Source organism: Pseudochaenichthys georgianus, chromosome 9, assembly GCF_902827115.2.
Source record: "Pseudochaenichthys georgianus chromosome 9, fPseGeo1.2, whole genome shotgun sequence".
NCBI lineage: Eukaryota > Metazoa > Chordata > Actinopteri > Perciformes > Channichthyidae > Pseudochaenichthys > Pseudochaenichthys georgianus.
In genome coordinates this window covers 11890048-11905963 of record NC_047511.1, presented here as the reverse complement: position 1 = coordinate 11905963, position 15916 = coordinate 11890048, and the positions used below count along the sequence as shown (strand labels likewise).

At 41.3% G+C, this 15916-nt stretch overlaps 1 protein-coding gene across 1 annotated transcript in view; it reads right to left on the bottom strand.

Moving 5' to 3' along the window:
- Positions 1–15916, bottom strand: part of ppil2 (peptidylprolyl isomerase (cyclophilin)-like 2) — a 37900-nt gene that overhangs the window by 20873 nt on the left and 1111 nt on the right. Inside the window, exons 3-12 of the mRNA XM_034091372.2 lie at positions 14344–14389; positions 13908–13970; positions 13593–13644; positions 12858–12909; positions 12531–12622; positions 11528–11617; positions 11357–11432; positions 11057–11217; positions 7271–7346; positions 6414–6520 (exon numbers count right to left, since the gene is read on the bottom strand). Coding sequence (XP_033947263.1) covers positions 6414–6520; positions 7271–7346; positions 11057–11217; positions 11357–11432; positions 11528–11617; positions 12531–12622; positions 12858–12909; positions 13593–13644; positions 13908–13970; positions 14344–14389 — 815 coding nt within the window. The remainder of the gene's footprint in view (positions 1–6413; positions 6521–7270; positions 7347–11056; positions 11218–11356; positions 11433–11527; positions 11618–12530; positions 12623–12857; positions 12910–13592; positions 13645–13907; positions 13971–14343; positions 14390–15916) is intronic.

The following is a 15916-nucleotide window of genomic DNA, read 5'->3' as shown; positions in this document are numbered from 1 at the left end:
AAGTTTCCCCGCAGTGAGGCTCCGGTGTTATGCAGTGTTATGCATGCCCTCCAAAAAGGAAATTATACCGTTTCCAAACCTAACTGTGCCGGACAGATCATTGAAATGTCTGAGTTTTTCTCATGGTACGTGCACGGTTGTGGCATGACCACCAAAACAGAAAGATATGGACACAAGATATGTGCAATTTAGTTTCCTATCCATGTGAATATGATTTAAGTGTGGGGGGGGGGGGGGGGGGGGGGGACCTATCCTCCTCTAGGGGGCATGTTCCCCCGGAAAGATTTTTTTTTTTTTAAATGTTGAAGTTAAAAGCATCAATCTGGTGAACTTTAAGAGTTAAGAGATCTATGGATACATCTCTCAACACCCATATGAAACAGAACAGGAGGGGGAAGCAGGGAACCATCCAAGCTGTTGGGACGTTGTTGACCTCAACTGATGGAGTGTTAGGGCATTGGAAGGAACACTTTGAGGAACTCCTGAACCCGACAACTCCGCCCTCTATGTTAGAGGCAGAGCTGGAGTATGACAGGGGATCAACACCAATCTCCCGGGGGGAGGTCACTGAGGTCGTCAAACAACTCCACAGTGGCAAAGCCCCGGGGGTGGATGAGATCCGCCCAGAAATGCTGAAGGCTCTGGGTGTTGAGGGACTGTCATGGTTGACACGTCTCATCAACGTTGCGTGGAAGTCGGAAACAGTACCGAAGGAGTGGCAGACCGGGGTGGTGGTTCCCATTTCAAAAAGGGGGATCAGAGGGTGTGTGCCAATTACAGAGGCATCACACTACTCAGCCTTCCCGGGAAAGTTTACTCTAAGGTACTCGAAAGGAGGGTCAGGCCGATTGTCGAACCTCAGATTTAGGAGGAACAATACGGATTCCGTGGTGGTCGTGGAATGACGGATCAGCTTTTTACTCTCGCAAGGATCCTGGAGGGGGCCTGGGAGTACGCTTATCCGGTCTACATGTGTTTTGTAGACTTGGAGAAGGCGTATGACCGAGTTCCCAGGGAGTTACTGTGGGAGGTGCTGCGGGAGTATGGGGTAAGGGAGTCTCTACTCAGGGCAATCCAATCTCTGTACTCCCAAAGCGAGAGCTGTGTCCGGGTCCTCTGCAGTAAGTCGGACCCATTTCCGGTGAGGGTTGGCCTCCGTCAGGGCTGCGCTTTGTCACCAATCCTGTTTGTAATATACATGGATCGGATTTCGAGGCGTAGTCGTGGGGGAGCGGGTCAGCAGTTCGGTGGACTAAGGATTGCACCACTGCTTTTTGCAGATGATCTGGTTCTAATGGCTTCATCGGTCTGCGACCTTCAGCACTCACTGGATCGGTTCGCAACCGAGTGTGAAGCGGCTGGGATGAGGATCAGCACCTCCAAATCTGAGGCCATGGTTCTCAGCAGGAAACCGATGGACTGTCCACTCCAAGTAGGGAATGAGTCCTTACCCCAAGTGAAGGAGTTCAAGTATCTCGGGGTCTTGTTCTCGAGTGAGGGAACAATGGAGCGTGAGATGGGCCGGAGAATCGGAGCAGCGGGAGCGGTACTGCAGTCGCTTTACCGCACCGTTGTGACGAAAAGGGAGCTGAGCCAGAAGGCAAAGCTCTCCGTCTACTGGCCCATTTTCGTTCCTACCCTCACCTATGGTCATGAAGGATGGGTCATGACCGAAAGAACGAGATCGCGGATACAAGCGGCCGAGATGGGTTTTCTCCGCAGGGTGGCTGGTGTCTCCCTTAGAGATAAGGTGAGAAGTTCGGTCATCAGGGAGGGACTCGGAGTTGAACCGCTCCTCCTTCGCGTCGAAAGGAGCCAGTTGAGGTGGTTCGGGCACCTAGTTAGGATGCCACCTGGGCGCCTCCCTAGGGAGGTGTTCCAGGCACGTCCAGCTGGGAAGAGACCAAGGGGTAGACCTAGGACCAAGCGGAGGGATTATATCTCTTCGCTTGGCTGGGAGCACCTTGGGATCCCTCAGTCAGAGTTGGTTGATGGGGCCAGGGAAAAGAAAGTTTGGGGCTCTCTGCTGGAACTGATACCCCCGCGACCCGACCACGGATAAGCGGGAGAAGATGGATGGAATAAGTTTCTGTTTTTGTAGTGTATTTGTCTTTTGTAGAGATTTTTCATTTATTCTTTATATATGAAATCTCGCCTAAAATCTCGCCTCGGGCAGCAAATTGCCTAGAACCAGCCCTGGTACTGGGCCTCAAGAGCCTTTCTTGTGCTGGCAGACACATAGAAACAAATTGGCAGGGCGCAATTCGCACGTACTAAAAAATTCCACGCGCGCCGCGCTCACATTATGCTGGGCCCACGTGCCTTAGCACCGCTGCTATTATCCATCCTAGGGGAACCACTGGAGAGGTTATATTTGAGCGTCTGGGTAAGACTGACAGCTCTGAACTCACATGAACAACAAGCAGAGTCACACACAGATGTTACTGTGTCTGACCTGTGTGTTTTAAAAACATGAAGGAGAGTTCATCTGTTGCCTGAGGCGGCCTCATATCTATATTGCCCGAAGCAAGGCTTTGCAGTCTTCTAAAAAACAGTTGTGTGGGTGTGAAAACAACACAGACATCTGGATCTTTTCCCCTCTTGCTAAAAAGGTCAATCCTGGGTCATAAAAACGTTCAAGCATCTTGTAAATCATAACAAAAACACTCATTGACAGAAGCTCATTTTGACTGAGTGGCACTGTGTGAAAGAAGCCGGTTTGTGTCCCCAGAGCTGGAGGAGTGGCTTCGACTCTGACGGCAGTCCGGTCTGATGTTATTAACGTCAACAGCACAGCGTGTGATTGCGTGAGAGACTCACTTTTTCCCCTTTGGCAAAAATGTTTGGTGGTTTCCAAGAGAGACCAGATGCTTTTGTAAAAAACTATTTTAATGAATTGGCCTTCAGCCGTGTGACAGGTTTGTCCAAGCTCGACTGGGTCTTGTCTGCCATGTCGTTTGCTGTTCAATGCCTCTTCCCCTCTTTTATAAAGCCAAGATTTTTAAAGCACTGATACAAAGCAGCTTATTGTTTTAAACCTCGACAAAAGAGAAGAAGAAGATGTTGTGTAATGAAAAGGAACACCGAAAACAGTTTACACATCAGATACTAACACGTGACTGAAAAAAATGCACACTTAAAATGTTAACGACTCTTTTTGGAGTTTACTTTCTACTTCTTCATCTGAATCCCATTATATGTTTAACCTGAATGTCCCACATCAGAGATCTTTATCTAACTGAGATGAATGAAGCGTGTCTACATGCATGCTTTCCTGTTTCTGTGTTGTAGGTCGAGCCTCGGAGCGTTTCAAATGTGCAATTTGGAGACTTTTTTTTAGATTGTTAATCATCAGTGATTTCAACATGAAAACATTGTTTGCGGAAATTCACAAAGTTTGAAAGCTCCTTCATATCCCAGGCCATCAACATTACATAGAAGATCATGAGGAAAATAAAAAAATGCTTTTAAAAATAATTAAATTAATCTAAAAGAATATATATATATATATATATATATATATACACACACACAAGCATACATCTATACACATTTGTTTTAAGTTGTCTTTTTTTGTGTGTGTCTGTGCCCATGTATGTAGTCTTTGTATAACTAAAATACTTATCTTATTATTTTAAATGTAGTTAAACTAATTGTTAAGTAAAATAATTGTGTGCCTTAATGACATTTTGAATAGTCTATATAGTTTTAAGAATTGGAGTATTTTGAGTTTAGTCCGTGTTAGATTTAAAAATTGCTTTGGCAGACTAAAATGTAAATTTAGATAGAGTCATCCAATTGTATCCCAAAGTACATGCCGCGTCATCCCAACTCCAACATCTGGAAAATGAGGGCAGGGGGGGGTGACCCAGACATCCAAAGCTGTGTGAGCCAATGGGCTCTTTAACAGAGAGGTGGGCTCTGGATCCGTTTGACCGAGAGTGTATGTGACAGTGAAGCGGCACTCATTAATTCATAAACAGCAGTCCACGAATAGAGCTGCAGACTGGGGAGGAGGAGGGGGGGGGGGTTGGGGGGGTGCTAAGGGCAGGTTGTCTAACCGCTGCAACTGTCCCCTCATTACCCTGATTCGACAGCTCAGAAGCCAATGAAAACCGATGAAAAGCGCCCCGGTTACCAGGGCAGAAATGCATTCCTGGAACTCATGCTGTCTCTCTGGAGCCCCACACTTGACTAAAAAAAAAGGAGAACACAGGAAACGCATCTTTGCCAAGATGTCAACTTGGCAGCCCGGGGAAGAGACTCTTCAGGAGGCTGACTTTAGTGTTTTAGATGAGTCATCTGAACTACCATTTAACCGCCGCATAGTGCCAAAGCTACCTTGCAACAGCATTATTTGAGAACCTTTTTGGAAGCAAATTAAACCTAGTCTGAATCACAGCTTGAATGTCACAAAGTTCTCAATTATAAAGTTACATAAACCTTTATATTTGATCAGCTAGTCTCAAACATTTACTACTATAAAAATCAGTTATTTATGTTTTTTATCTTTTCTAACATCCTTCCAACTCTACCTGGCAAACATACACCTGGCGTATGATTTTAAAATAACTTTAAAGTCCCCTTTTCACTTTTAGTTCTATCCTGCAGCAATCATGTGAAAAAATACATAAGCCTCAGTCAACTCAGTTACTACTTCTCAAGTTGGGGAGAAGTAGAAACTGAAACACTGGAGGAATTTCCCCCAAAAATCCCAAAAAAGCTTTTCTTCCTATGGCATGTTGAGGCATTTTTTTATATAGTGAGGCAAAAAAGTATTTAGTCAGCCACCAATTGTGCAAGTTCTCCCACTTAAAAAGATGAGAGGCCTGTAATTTTCATCCTAGGTACACTTCAACTATGAGAGACAGAATGGGGGGAAGAATCCAGGAAATCACATTGTAGGATTTTTAATGAATTAATTGGTAAATTCCTCGGTAAAATAAGTATTTGGTCACCGACAAACAAACAAGATTTATGGCTCTCACAGACCTGTAACTTCTTCTTTAAGAGCCTCCTCTGTCCTCCACTTGTTAACTGTATTAATGGCACCTGTTTGAACTCGTTATCAGTATAAAAGACACCTGTCCACAACCTCAAACAGTCACACTCCAAACTCCACTATGGCCAAGACCAAAGAGCTGTCAAAGGACACCAGAAACAACATTGTAGACCTGCACCAGGCTGGGAAGACTGAATCTGCAATAGGTAAGCAGCTTGGTGTGAAGAAATCAACTGTGGGAGCAATTATTAGAAAATGGAAGACATACAAGACCACTGATAATCTCCCTCGATCTGGGGCTCCACGCAAGATCTCACCCCGTGGGGTCAAAATGATCACAAGAACGGTGAGCAAAAATCCCAGAACCACACGGGGGGACCTAGTCAATGACCTGCAGAGAGCTGGGACCAAAGTAACAAAGGCTACCATCAGTAACACACGACGCCGCCAGGGACTCAAATCCTGCAGTGCCAGACGTGTCCCCCTGCTTAAGCCAGTACATGTCCAGGCACGTCTGAAGTTTGCTAGAGAGCATTTAGATGATCCAGAAGAGGATTGGGAGAATGTCATATGGTCAGATGAAACCAAAATAGAACTTTTTGGTAAAAACTGAACTAGATGTGTTTGGAGGAGAAAGAATGCTGAGTTGCATCCAAAGAACACCATACCTACTGTGAAACATGGGGGTGGAAACATCATGCTTTGGGCTGTTTTTCTGCAAAGGGACCAGGACGACTGATCCGTGAAAAGGAAAGAATGAATGGGGCCATGTATCGTGAGATTTTGAGTGACAACCTCCTTCCATCAGCAAGGGCATTGAAGATGAAACGTGGCTGGGTCTTTCAGCATGACAATGATCCCAAACACACCGCCCGGGCAACAAAGGAATGGCTTCATAAGAAGCATTTCAAAGTCCTGGAGTGGCCTAGCCAGTCTCCAGATTTTAAACCCATAGAAAATCTTTGGAGAGTTGAAAGTCTGTGTTGCCCAGCGACAGCCCCAAAACATCACTGCTCTAGAGGAGATCTGCATGGAGGAATGGGCCAAAATACCAGCAACAGTGTGTGAAAACCTTGTGAAGACTTACAGAAAACGTTTGACCTCTGTCATTGCCAACAAAGGGTATATAACAAAGTATTGAGATGAACTTTTGTTATTGACCAAATACTTATTTTCCACCATAATTTGCAAATAAATTATTTTAAAATCAGACAATGTGATTTTCTGGATTTGTTTCTCATTTTGTCTCTCATAGTTGAGGTATACCTAGGATGAAAATTACAGGCCTCTCTCATCTTTTTAAGTGGGAGAACTTGCAAAATTGGTGGCTGACTAAATACTTTTTTGCCCCACTGTATATATACGTGTGTGTGTGTGTGCGTGCGTGCGTGCGTGCGTGCGTGTGTTTTACCTTATCACAATTCAACTCCAGGTTCAGGTCTCCCTTGTTGGTGTGCAGACGGACGTAGCCTTTCTTCTTCACATACTGGTAACGCACCGTGTCATCTGCGATGGCATCTATAAGATAAAAGTGATATGAAGCTAATTTAGATGTAGACTATATAGATTACAACTACTATTCTGAAAGACAGCGGCTGTAATTTCTTAAATAAAACTAAGTAAAATAAAGTAGCATAAAATGTAAAAATGTAAGTAAAGTAGTACCCCAAATTCGAACTTAAGTAAAAGTAATTAACTTTTCTTTACAAAAATTGATAGGGTTATTTTGTGTACAATTTATTGTATAATTAATGAATTATCAAGTTTAAGGGAAAAAAAGGCAGGTAACTTGAGCTTCTTAACCTTGAAGTCACTGAGAAATACTTCAAGCTTTTTGGTTAAGTGTTAATTAGTGTTTAATAGAAGATCAGCATTACCCTTTGTCTTAGGTTGTCTTTCTTGTGTATACATTTTTGTGAGGAGCACATCCATAGAAATAAATGGCACACCAACCTTTTCCAGAAACATAAAAAGGGGACAATAAATCCAAAAGGTTCCTCTTCTAAAGTTAACCGAACCTACTGTACATTAAGTTGCATAACAGCTCATCTCTCCCATGTAGCAGCTCAGGGGATGACAGGAAGCGACATCACAGGCGAACTGAGCGGCTCCCAGAAGCAGCTACACTCGGCTGGGAGCACGGAGCTGCACTTTGTTGAAAAAGAGTGGGCGTGACTAGCCACTGTCCCCTGGATTGATAAGTATTAAAGAGACTAAAGAAGAAGAGGCTAATGTCTCCGTCTGCTGGGGATGATGATGATCACTTGCCTGCTACGTGTGTTGTTGCAGGAGTCATGGCTGTTGATGTGAAGGAGGCAGAAACTCTGCCCGTAGAGTAGTGAGCCTGAGGAAAAAGAAACAAAAATATCATCTTTTATGATGTGTTTTAAAACCCTTCTTACTACTTCCCCTGTTAAGGTATCCCTTTACCATGTTATGACTGTCTTCAAAAGCCAGTCAATTGAATGGTAGTTTTTCTTCTTCAATTAAATGGGACCTATCGTGCAAAATGCACTTTTGTACGTCTTTTATACATGAATATGTGTCCCCGGTGTGCCAGGGAACTCACCAAGTGTCAGAAAACACAATCCTCTCTCTTTTCCTCCATACCCAAATCTCTAAAAACGGGGCTGCAACGGAGCTGATTATTATTCTGACGTCAGAAAAGGGGTGCTCCGCCTATATGGGCAACTCTCCACCTATCAGGGGAATGAGAGACCGCTCGAAAGCGCTGGAGACGCTGTAGTACATATGCCAGGCCTGTAAGTGGCGCTGTAGTCTGCCACAAAAGCAGAATCAGCCCTTGCAAAAACAGGGCAGGAAAATAGCAAATGGAGCGAAATGAGGCATGGCTAAAATGCATGATCCGTTTGGTATTTTGAAAAAAAACTTCACAGACATGTTTTATATAGGTATGGCCCTACAATATATGTTTCAAATATAGCATGATGGGTCCACTTTAAGTACAAATAAAAAACAAATTGTCAGAAATCAATTGACAACATCAAGCATTTTTATTTCAGAGCTTTGAAATGCATTGCAGGTTCAGTGACTGTCAACTAACCTGTGTATCGATCTCGGACCACCACTAAAACTGCAAAACGTGATTATTTATTATCTGGTTTGATTCAACTTGCTTACCCTTGAAATGTGTGTCTTTTATTGCCTTATATAAATTAAAATAACTGCCTCAAACTCAACATGTGGATTTAAATATCCCCCTTTGTGCTTTTTGGAGTTTTCCCTTTCCTGTAGTGTTATATAGATTTTTGTGCACGTAAATGGTCTGCAAAGGCTAAAATCCCAAAGTTCCCTCCAGAGGGAGTTTTTCTCCCCAGAACTCCTTTGTTTACTTGCGTAAAATAGTGACATTACTGCGTAACAAACACGCTTATACTGGCTAACCAATCAAAGCGACCTTAATTTACTAGCGTTCCAACAAATTGTACGTGATAAGCTAAGGGGCAGGAAATGTTTTCCACAACAGAGCCGGCCAGCTAACCAATCAGATTAGACTGGGCTCAAAACACAAATATGAACCTGAAAAACCTGAACATTTAAGTATAGTTTGTCTAAAAATATAAATCATCTTTCAGTCCCAATTTGTACATTTAACCCTGTTTTGAAATATTCCTATAGAGATTATGATCAGCTTAAATATGCATAGCCGGTTTTGACGCTAAGTGGTTCCTAATGACAGCCTCTGCAGCTTGTACATTTATACCACTTCATAATCAAGAAGCTTCGGAGATGTTTTTTAGCTTCTTTGATCTCAAAATGATAGTAGAATAACTGAATAGCAATATGCAGCATCCAGTAATACCATAAAACGATGAGAATAGAGTTATTTGAGTCAATAGAATAACAACTGGGGAGATGAAAGCAGAGATGAAAATCCATTTCAAAAGCTCAAGTCTACTCTGCAGTCCTGGTTTGGCATTCTTCTGCTCTAGTTATTGTGAAGGCGCATGAAAGCCCAGACTTTACCTTGTGTGCTCCGTCTGACCTATATTCCCTGCTCTCTCAGATGCTGTCGGAGCGTCACCTCGACGGTGAACTCGAGATGGAAAGCAACTGAGGAATAGCTCAGGTGTAAAAAAAAAAAAAAACGTAGCGAAAAGAGAGCAGGCGCAGAAAAGTTCAAAACAGTTCAAATTGAACCATCCTCAGCAGGGGCCTCATTTATAATGCGTTGCGTAGGATTCACGTGGGAAGGTTGCTTACGTAGTACAAAGCAAAAAAATAGGCACAGAAATGTTCAGACATTTTCCAATTCACGAAACATTGCGTACCGGCGAGGGTATGCATGGAGGTCGGATCGTCACCAAAATAAATAAGTGGTCCGAAAAAGGTTAATGACAAAAAGAATACACATAGCCTTCCTCAGGCAGTGTGTTTGTACCGGGGACAGGAGACCCCCCCCCTTGATGAGAAACTGTAAGAAATGATCGGGGAATCCCTCCGGAGTGGAGTCATGACGACTGGATCTGAATTATGTTTTTGTATTTGGTGGTTTGTGTTCCAGCTGTCGATCAGCAACTATATATCCATAATCCACCAGTTAAAGGAAATACAACTAATGTGTTGTGTTATATTAGCTGTACAATTTACCACATATGGTGTTCTTAGTTTCCATACCTCCTGTGTTTTACAAACAACTTATCAAGTCTTGGCAAACGGCATTAAACATGATTAAACGTGATAGTATATCAAACCATGCTCGTACAACCTATAGAAATGCAAAACGGCATCAGTTTAGACGTAATTCTGTCCTCCTGCTTACCGCATAATTTATGAGAAAACATTTCATAACATTATCACAACATATTGGAGGTGGTTTTAAATAACATATCCGTATTTATTTATTTCTCCAAGTTATGTTTTTGTGTGCACTGAGGAGTCACAAACAGGCGTTTGTTTAATCATTTTAAGATTGGCTTTAATCAATGTTTGAAAATGAATTCTTCATATATGATAAATGAGAGGTAACATTTTATTTATGGTACATAATATTTCTCTCCATTCTTCCTTCTGCCAACGGTGTCGCAGTTACTCGTCTCTCCCGTTTTTGTGCTTAGTGCGTACGCATGGGTTAGAGTTTGCGTGGAGGACCGCACATTTTCCCGTCAAGTTAGTATTTTATAAATCGCAAACATTGCGTAGAAACTGGCGTACGCCTTTTTTATAGCATATATCCCTTTATAAATGAGGCCCCTGGTCATTCAAGGACACGGTCACGGTGGTACACGTGGCCGCGTTCGACATTTTTAGTTACACATCTGTGAGTCCTCCTACAGTTAGACCTTATTGGGGAAGGTAACAGTAAGTATCTAAAATAGATTTTGAATTGAAGACAATGAACTCAAAGCATTTGTAAGAAAGGGCTTTGTTTTTTCGATTTCTCTCTAAGGCTGATGTTTCAGACCAACACATAAGTATTGTCTTATTTAAATATAATTCCTGTAATGTAGGCATGAAATATCAGAAATCTTCCTCACAGCACTGTGAATAGTCTTTGTTCCGTTTCTGGATGCAGTTGTTTTCTTGTTTGCCGACATTACTGTGTCCATGCATTACTGTGTGTTTAGCTCCCTCCTGTGGGCAAAGTTAAAATGACACATCCACACAAAATGAAAGCCCTCTTGAAACGCTACAGCAGCACAACTGAAGAATGAAACGATTGATTACAAAATAATTAATAGGGTAAGGAATATCAAATCACCATTTCTAAGAAGTAAATAATGATGTTTGACATCCCATTTGTATACTGTCTATAAATTGTAAAATGTAGATGGCTGTGTAAATTGCTGTGTATCCCCTCGCTAAGCTAAAGGTGGCTAATTTACGACGTGATGTATAAGCTTGAGACATTCACCAGAGGGTGTTCACTGACGTAGCTAATGTCTCAGAACAGAACATTAGAATATCATAAAAGCTTGTGTGAACCACAGACCTTATTTCAGGCCTCTGACCAAAAACCCTTGAAAAAAAGGTTGATTTTGAGATGAGACATGCCAACTCATTCCTGCACCACTCTTTAGTGTTTTAGCTTACAGCGTTCAGTTTGTCTGTCTTCTTGTCCACTGGCTCCTTCATAGTGGAAGCCAGGAGCGCGTCCCCCTTGTAGTCTTTGTACAGCTCCGCTAAGGTCTCCCTGGTCTCCATGTTGGTGGTTTTCAGGTGGTAGGACGGGTGCAGCTTGGCCTTTTCTTCATCTGACCCGTGCCAGGGAAAACAAAGCAAAGGGAAAGAAATGTGAAGTTCAGCAGCAAGTTCATACTCCAAAACCAAGTACATTTGAACCCGATTAGAAAATCATTTAACTCCCCATCCCAAATAGTTTGGAAAACTCACCGGGATCCAACAACTTCAGGTTGTTTTTCACGTGGAAGAAGTCGGACACGTTAAACTTATCCAGGTTTGTTGGGTCCTGCAAAGACAGTTATTTATTTGTATCAATAAAAAGAGAAACTTTTCCCTAAATAATGAGCCTTTTTTGCAAACCGAAGTAAAGCAACAACCCACCTGAAGTACTATGATGTCCTTTCTGGTGAAGGGTTCGTCGGTCAGCAGGTCTTTAAAACTTTTGGTCTTGATGTTGAGTTGCTCAACAGCCTGAGTGGAAACAGAAATGTAAAGAAATAAATAAAAGCTTCTCTTTTACGGACTTAAGGGAATATTCTCCACCCTTTATACTGATCTAGGATCAGTGTTGAAGGGGGAACTCGCTCAACATAGCACACACCAAGGAATTTGATTGCTTCGATAGACAACCCTGATTGTACATTTACATAATTTAGGTTAAAGAGATCATTAATTAATTTTGTGTTTTTGTTTTTATTGATTAGCTTAGACATACATTATTGATACCAAATTGGGAAATGGTTTTACTACAGCAGAATATTAACAAGACATTGCACATGAGTTAGGCAAATATTTAAAAAATATACAGTAGGTATAAACAGTTCAAATGTAAATCTCAACAGTGGAACGATATATCTATAGAGTATCTACAGATACACCAATAGATGAAGAAGAAAATATAACATAGCGAATTGCACTTTTTTTTATTGTCATTTGACAATATGACCGGTTTCTGTTTGTGTTCTTTTGATCAGACAATAATAAAAACAAAGTTGAATTCTACTTTTTGTAATGTTTCTGTAAAACAAGATCAAATGTGTACATATGTGTTATCCCTAATTATTTTTGGAACAACATTTGTATACAACAAACTCAGTGTGATATAAGGTAGCGTCTTGTGAGATCATGTGGGCTGTGCCTCTGTACTCTATTACACAGTCGATCAATAACGTGTGTGTGTGTGTGTGTGTGTGTGTGTGTGTGTGTGTGTGTGTGTGTGTGTGTGTGTGTGTGTGTGTGTGTGTGTGTGTGTGTGTGTGTGTGTGTGTGTGTGTGTGTGTGTGTGTGTGTGTGTGTGTGTGTGTGTGTGTGTGTGTGTGTGTGTGTGTGTGTGTGTGTGTGTGTGTGTGTGTAACTTTAGATATTGATGTGTGATTTCACCCACCTCATTAGAGAACACATTGCCGGTGACCTTGTTGGTCACGATGTGAGAGTTATTAGTGAAGACGTTGTACAGAACGGGGCAGTGATACTTTCCTGGAACAAGAGAAGAAGAATCAGAAGCAGAGTCTCAACCTGTTGCCACAGACGGAAAAGAAAGTCAACCCTTTAAGATAAAGACAAGAGCTAAGGGCTTTGACCTTTATTTTCCAAATGACTGGCTGATTTGAGTGATTATAGTCAGGAAAATGAAGCCGAAATCTAAATATCAACCGATTATCCCCCTTTGCACCCTTTAAGGTTAAAGTATACTGGAAACATGCAGATTTACCATCGGTGTTCTTCGCAATCGTAAGTTTGATGAGGGACTTCACTTCCAGTTTCTGTGGGGAAGAAGAAATAATAATGTGATCAAAAAGGAATTTTCACAATTCTTTACTGCTGCGTGGACTTCTCTTGAGAGTGTTAAGAGCTCATGTTTATAAAGAGCTGTCAATAGTTCATATATTGAACTTAATTTAACTGTTGAGACTACGAGAGTCACAGAGTCACAGCAGTCACATTTAGACGGCTTGAAAAATACATACTTGGGAAATACAAATAAGTGTGAGTCTTTCAAATAATCTGTTTGCTTTCTAAATGTCAGAAAATCTTAAACATCTGTCGGACCGACGAAAACCAAAACATATAACATTTACGATCGAGGTATTTGAAAAGGAGTAAAACATTTGAGAAGCGTGAATCATGATGATCTTTACATAGATCCCTACATAAATACAAAATATTGTTCTTGTATTCTTTAAAAAAAAAAAAAGCACTACTCTAAATGAAAGAAATGTGTCAAGTATTGTATTTTCGAATTATATTGGTATTCAATTTAAAAGTTGTGTGTCTGTCTACCAGTACCTACCCAAGAACAGTAGCTAGTAGCTGCATTTGGAACAATGCTTTTCTTTCCTTAGTAGCAGATTCATGTTTATTTGTCACTGTACCTGACCATTAACTAGGGTATGCAAGTGAACCTTTTGATCACCAAGAAGCTGCTTAATGTGTATTGATTTCTTACCTCTCCAGAGATTGGATTAGTGCCATACCTCTTGATCCACGGGATGATGCTCCTGAAACACAAGGTAGCAGGAAGGGATATTCATTTCAGGTCAAACAAGACACAACCACAACATAGTTGCATTTAATGGTCTACCAACAAACGTCCTTTGTTCTCATCTTGTTTGAGATCTTTGCCATTTCCTTTCCACTTGTGTTTAGTTTGACACCAACAATGAAATAACAAATCTTAAAAAGGAGGTTTACTAAGAGCTCCTTGCAACAGTGGCTGACATACACGTATAACAAAAGTTATTCAGAACCATATCCTACTTACAGCAGGTCAAAGACGACCCCCTCGTCAGTACAGACAGGATACTCAAACGGCTGCAGGGACAAGCTGAAAGGTTTCAGAGAAAACAGTCAAAATGCATACATTGATAAACGTTGTTCAACTTACAGTTAGTGAGCCAAAATGCACATACAACCAGGTGTTAATAGATTTTATTGTTAAAGCTAAATATAGAGCCGCTGGAATCCAGCCTGTGAACCCTTTACGCATCATCCCCTCCATCTCCTCCTTTCAATGTCATGAATAAAAGGCTCAACTGGCCCAGAAATCATCTTTAGAAATTAAAATGTCCCCGTCTGAGCATTATATTGCTGTCATTTATACTCGATGCTGGTGAAGAGTGTGGACAGAATGTGTTACTGGTCTAATCGCAGCCTTACTGGGCAGCATACAACTAAGACAGTTCTGAGGAATCTCTTACCTGCAGTGGTCAAATGGAAGCCTTCTGAAGTTTGCTTGTGGGATTTCTGAAAAGTAAAAGCATCAAATGACATTAATATCAGTGTGGCAGTATACATGGAATTGTCGGATAAGGCAAGGCAAGTTTATTTATATAGCACTTTTCAACACAAGGCAATTCAAAGTGCTTTACAAAAAATGAAAGACATTAAGAAAATGGCATTTAAAATTAGTCATTAAAAAGAAAAGCTAATAAAAATAAACATTAAAAGAAAAAATACATGGATAAAAGTTACAGTGCAGTCTAAGATATGAATAGTTCAATTAAAAGCAGCGACAAAAAGAAAAGTCTTCAGCCTGGATTTCAAAGTAGTAAGAGTTGCAGCGGACCTGCAGGTTTCTGGGAGTTTGTTCCAGATATTTGGAGCATAATAACTGAACGCTGCTTTACCATGTTTAGTTTAGTTCAGTCCCTGAAGACCTGAGAGATCTGGATGGTTCATCATTTAGCAGGAGGTCAGAAATGTATTTTGGGCCTAAACCATTCAGTGCTTTATAAACCAGCAGCAGTATTTTGAAATCTATTCTTTGACACACAGGAAGCCAGTGTAAAGACTTCAGAACAGGAGTGATTTGATCCACTTTCTTAGTGTTAGTGAGGACTCGAGCAGCAGCGTTCTGAATCAGCTGCAGCTTTCTAATAGATTTTTTAGTGAGACCTGTGAAGACACCATTGCAGTAGTCGAGTCTACTGAAGATAAAAGCATGGACAAGTTTTTCCAAATCCTGCTGTGACATTAGTCTTTTAATCCTAGATATATTGTTTAGGTGATTGTAGGCTGATTTAGTAACTGTTTTAATGTGACTGTTGAAACTCAGGTCAGAGTCCATGACTACACCTAGATTTCTGGCTTTATCTGTTGTTTTGAACATTGCAGACTGAAGCTCAGCGCTAACTTTTATACGTTCTGCCTTGGCTCCAAAAACCATTACCTCAGTCTTATCTTTGTTTAATTGGAGAAAGTTCTGACACATCCAGTCATTGATTTGTTCAATGCACTTACTCAGTGTTTGAATTGGAGCATAGTCTCCTGGTGAAATTGTTACGTAAATGTGTGTGTCATCCGCATAGCTATGGTAACTTATTTTGTTGTTCTTCATTATCTGAGCCAGTGGTAGCATGTAGACGTTAAAGAGAAGAGGCCCCAAGATGGAGCCTTGAGGTACCCCACATGTCATATTTGTCAACTCAGATGTGTATTTACCTATAGAAACAAATTTGTTTCTGTACTTTAGGTAGGATTCAAACCAATTTAGAACTGTTTCCGAAAGTCCCACCTAGTTTTCCAGTCGGTCTAGTAATATGTTGTGGTCAACAGTGTCAAACGCAGCACTGAGATCTAATAATACTAACACTGAAGTTCTGCCACTGTCTGTGTTTAAGTGGATGTCATTAAAGACCTTTACAAGAGCAAGATAAGTCCAACTACTGTAGCTAAAATCAAGTTATAAGATTGTAAAGCTTAAAACAGACAGAAGAGGGTGAGCTACTCATTCAGTCAAATAGTGACTCCCAACTTGTTAATCTAATAACA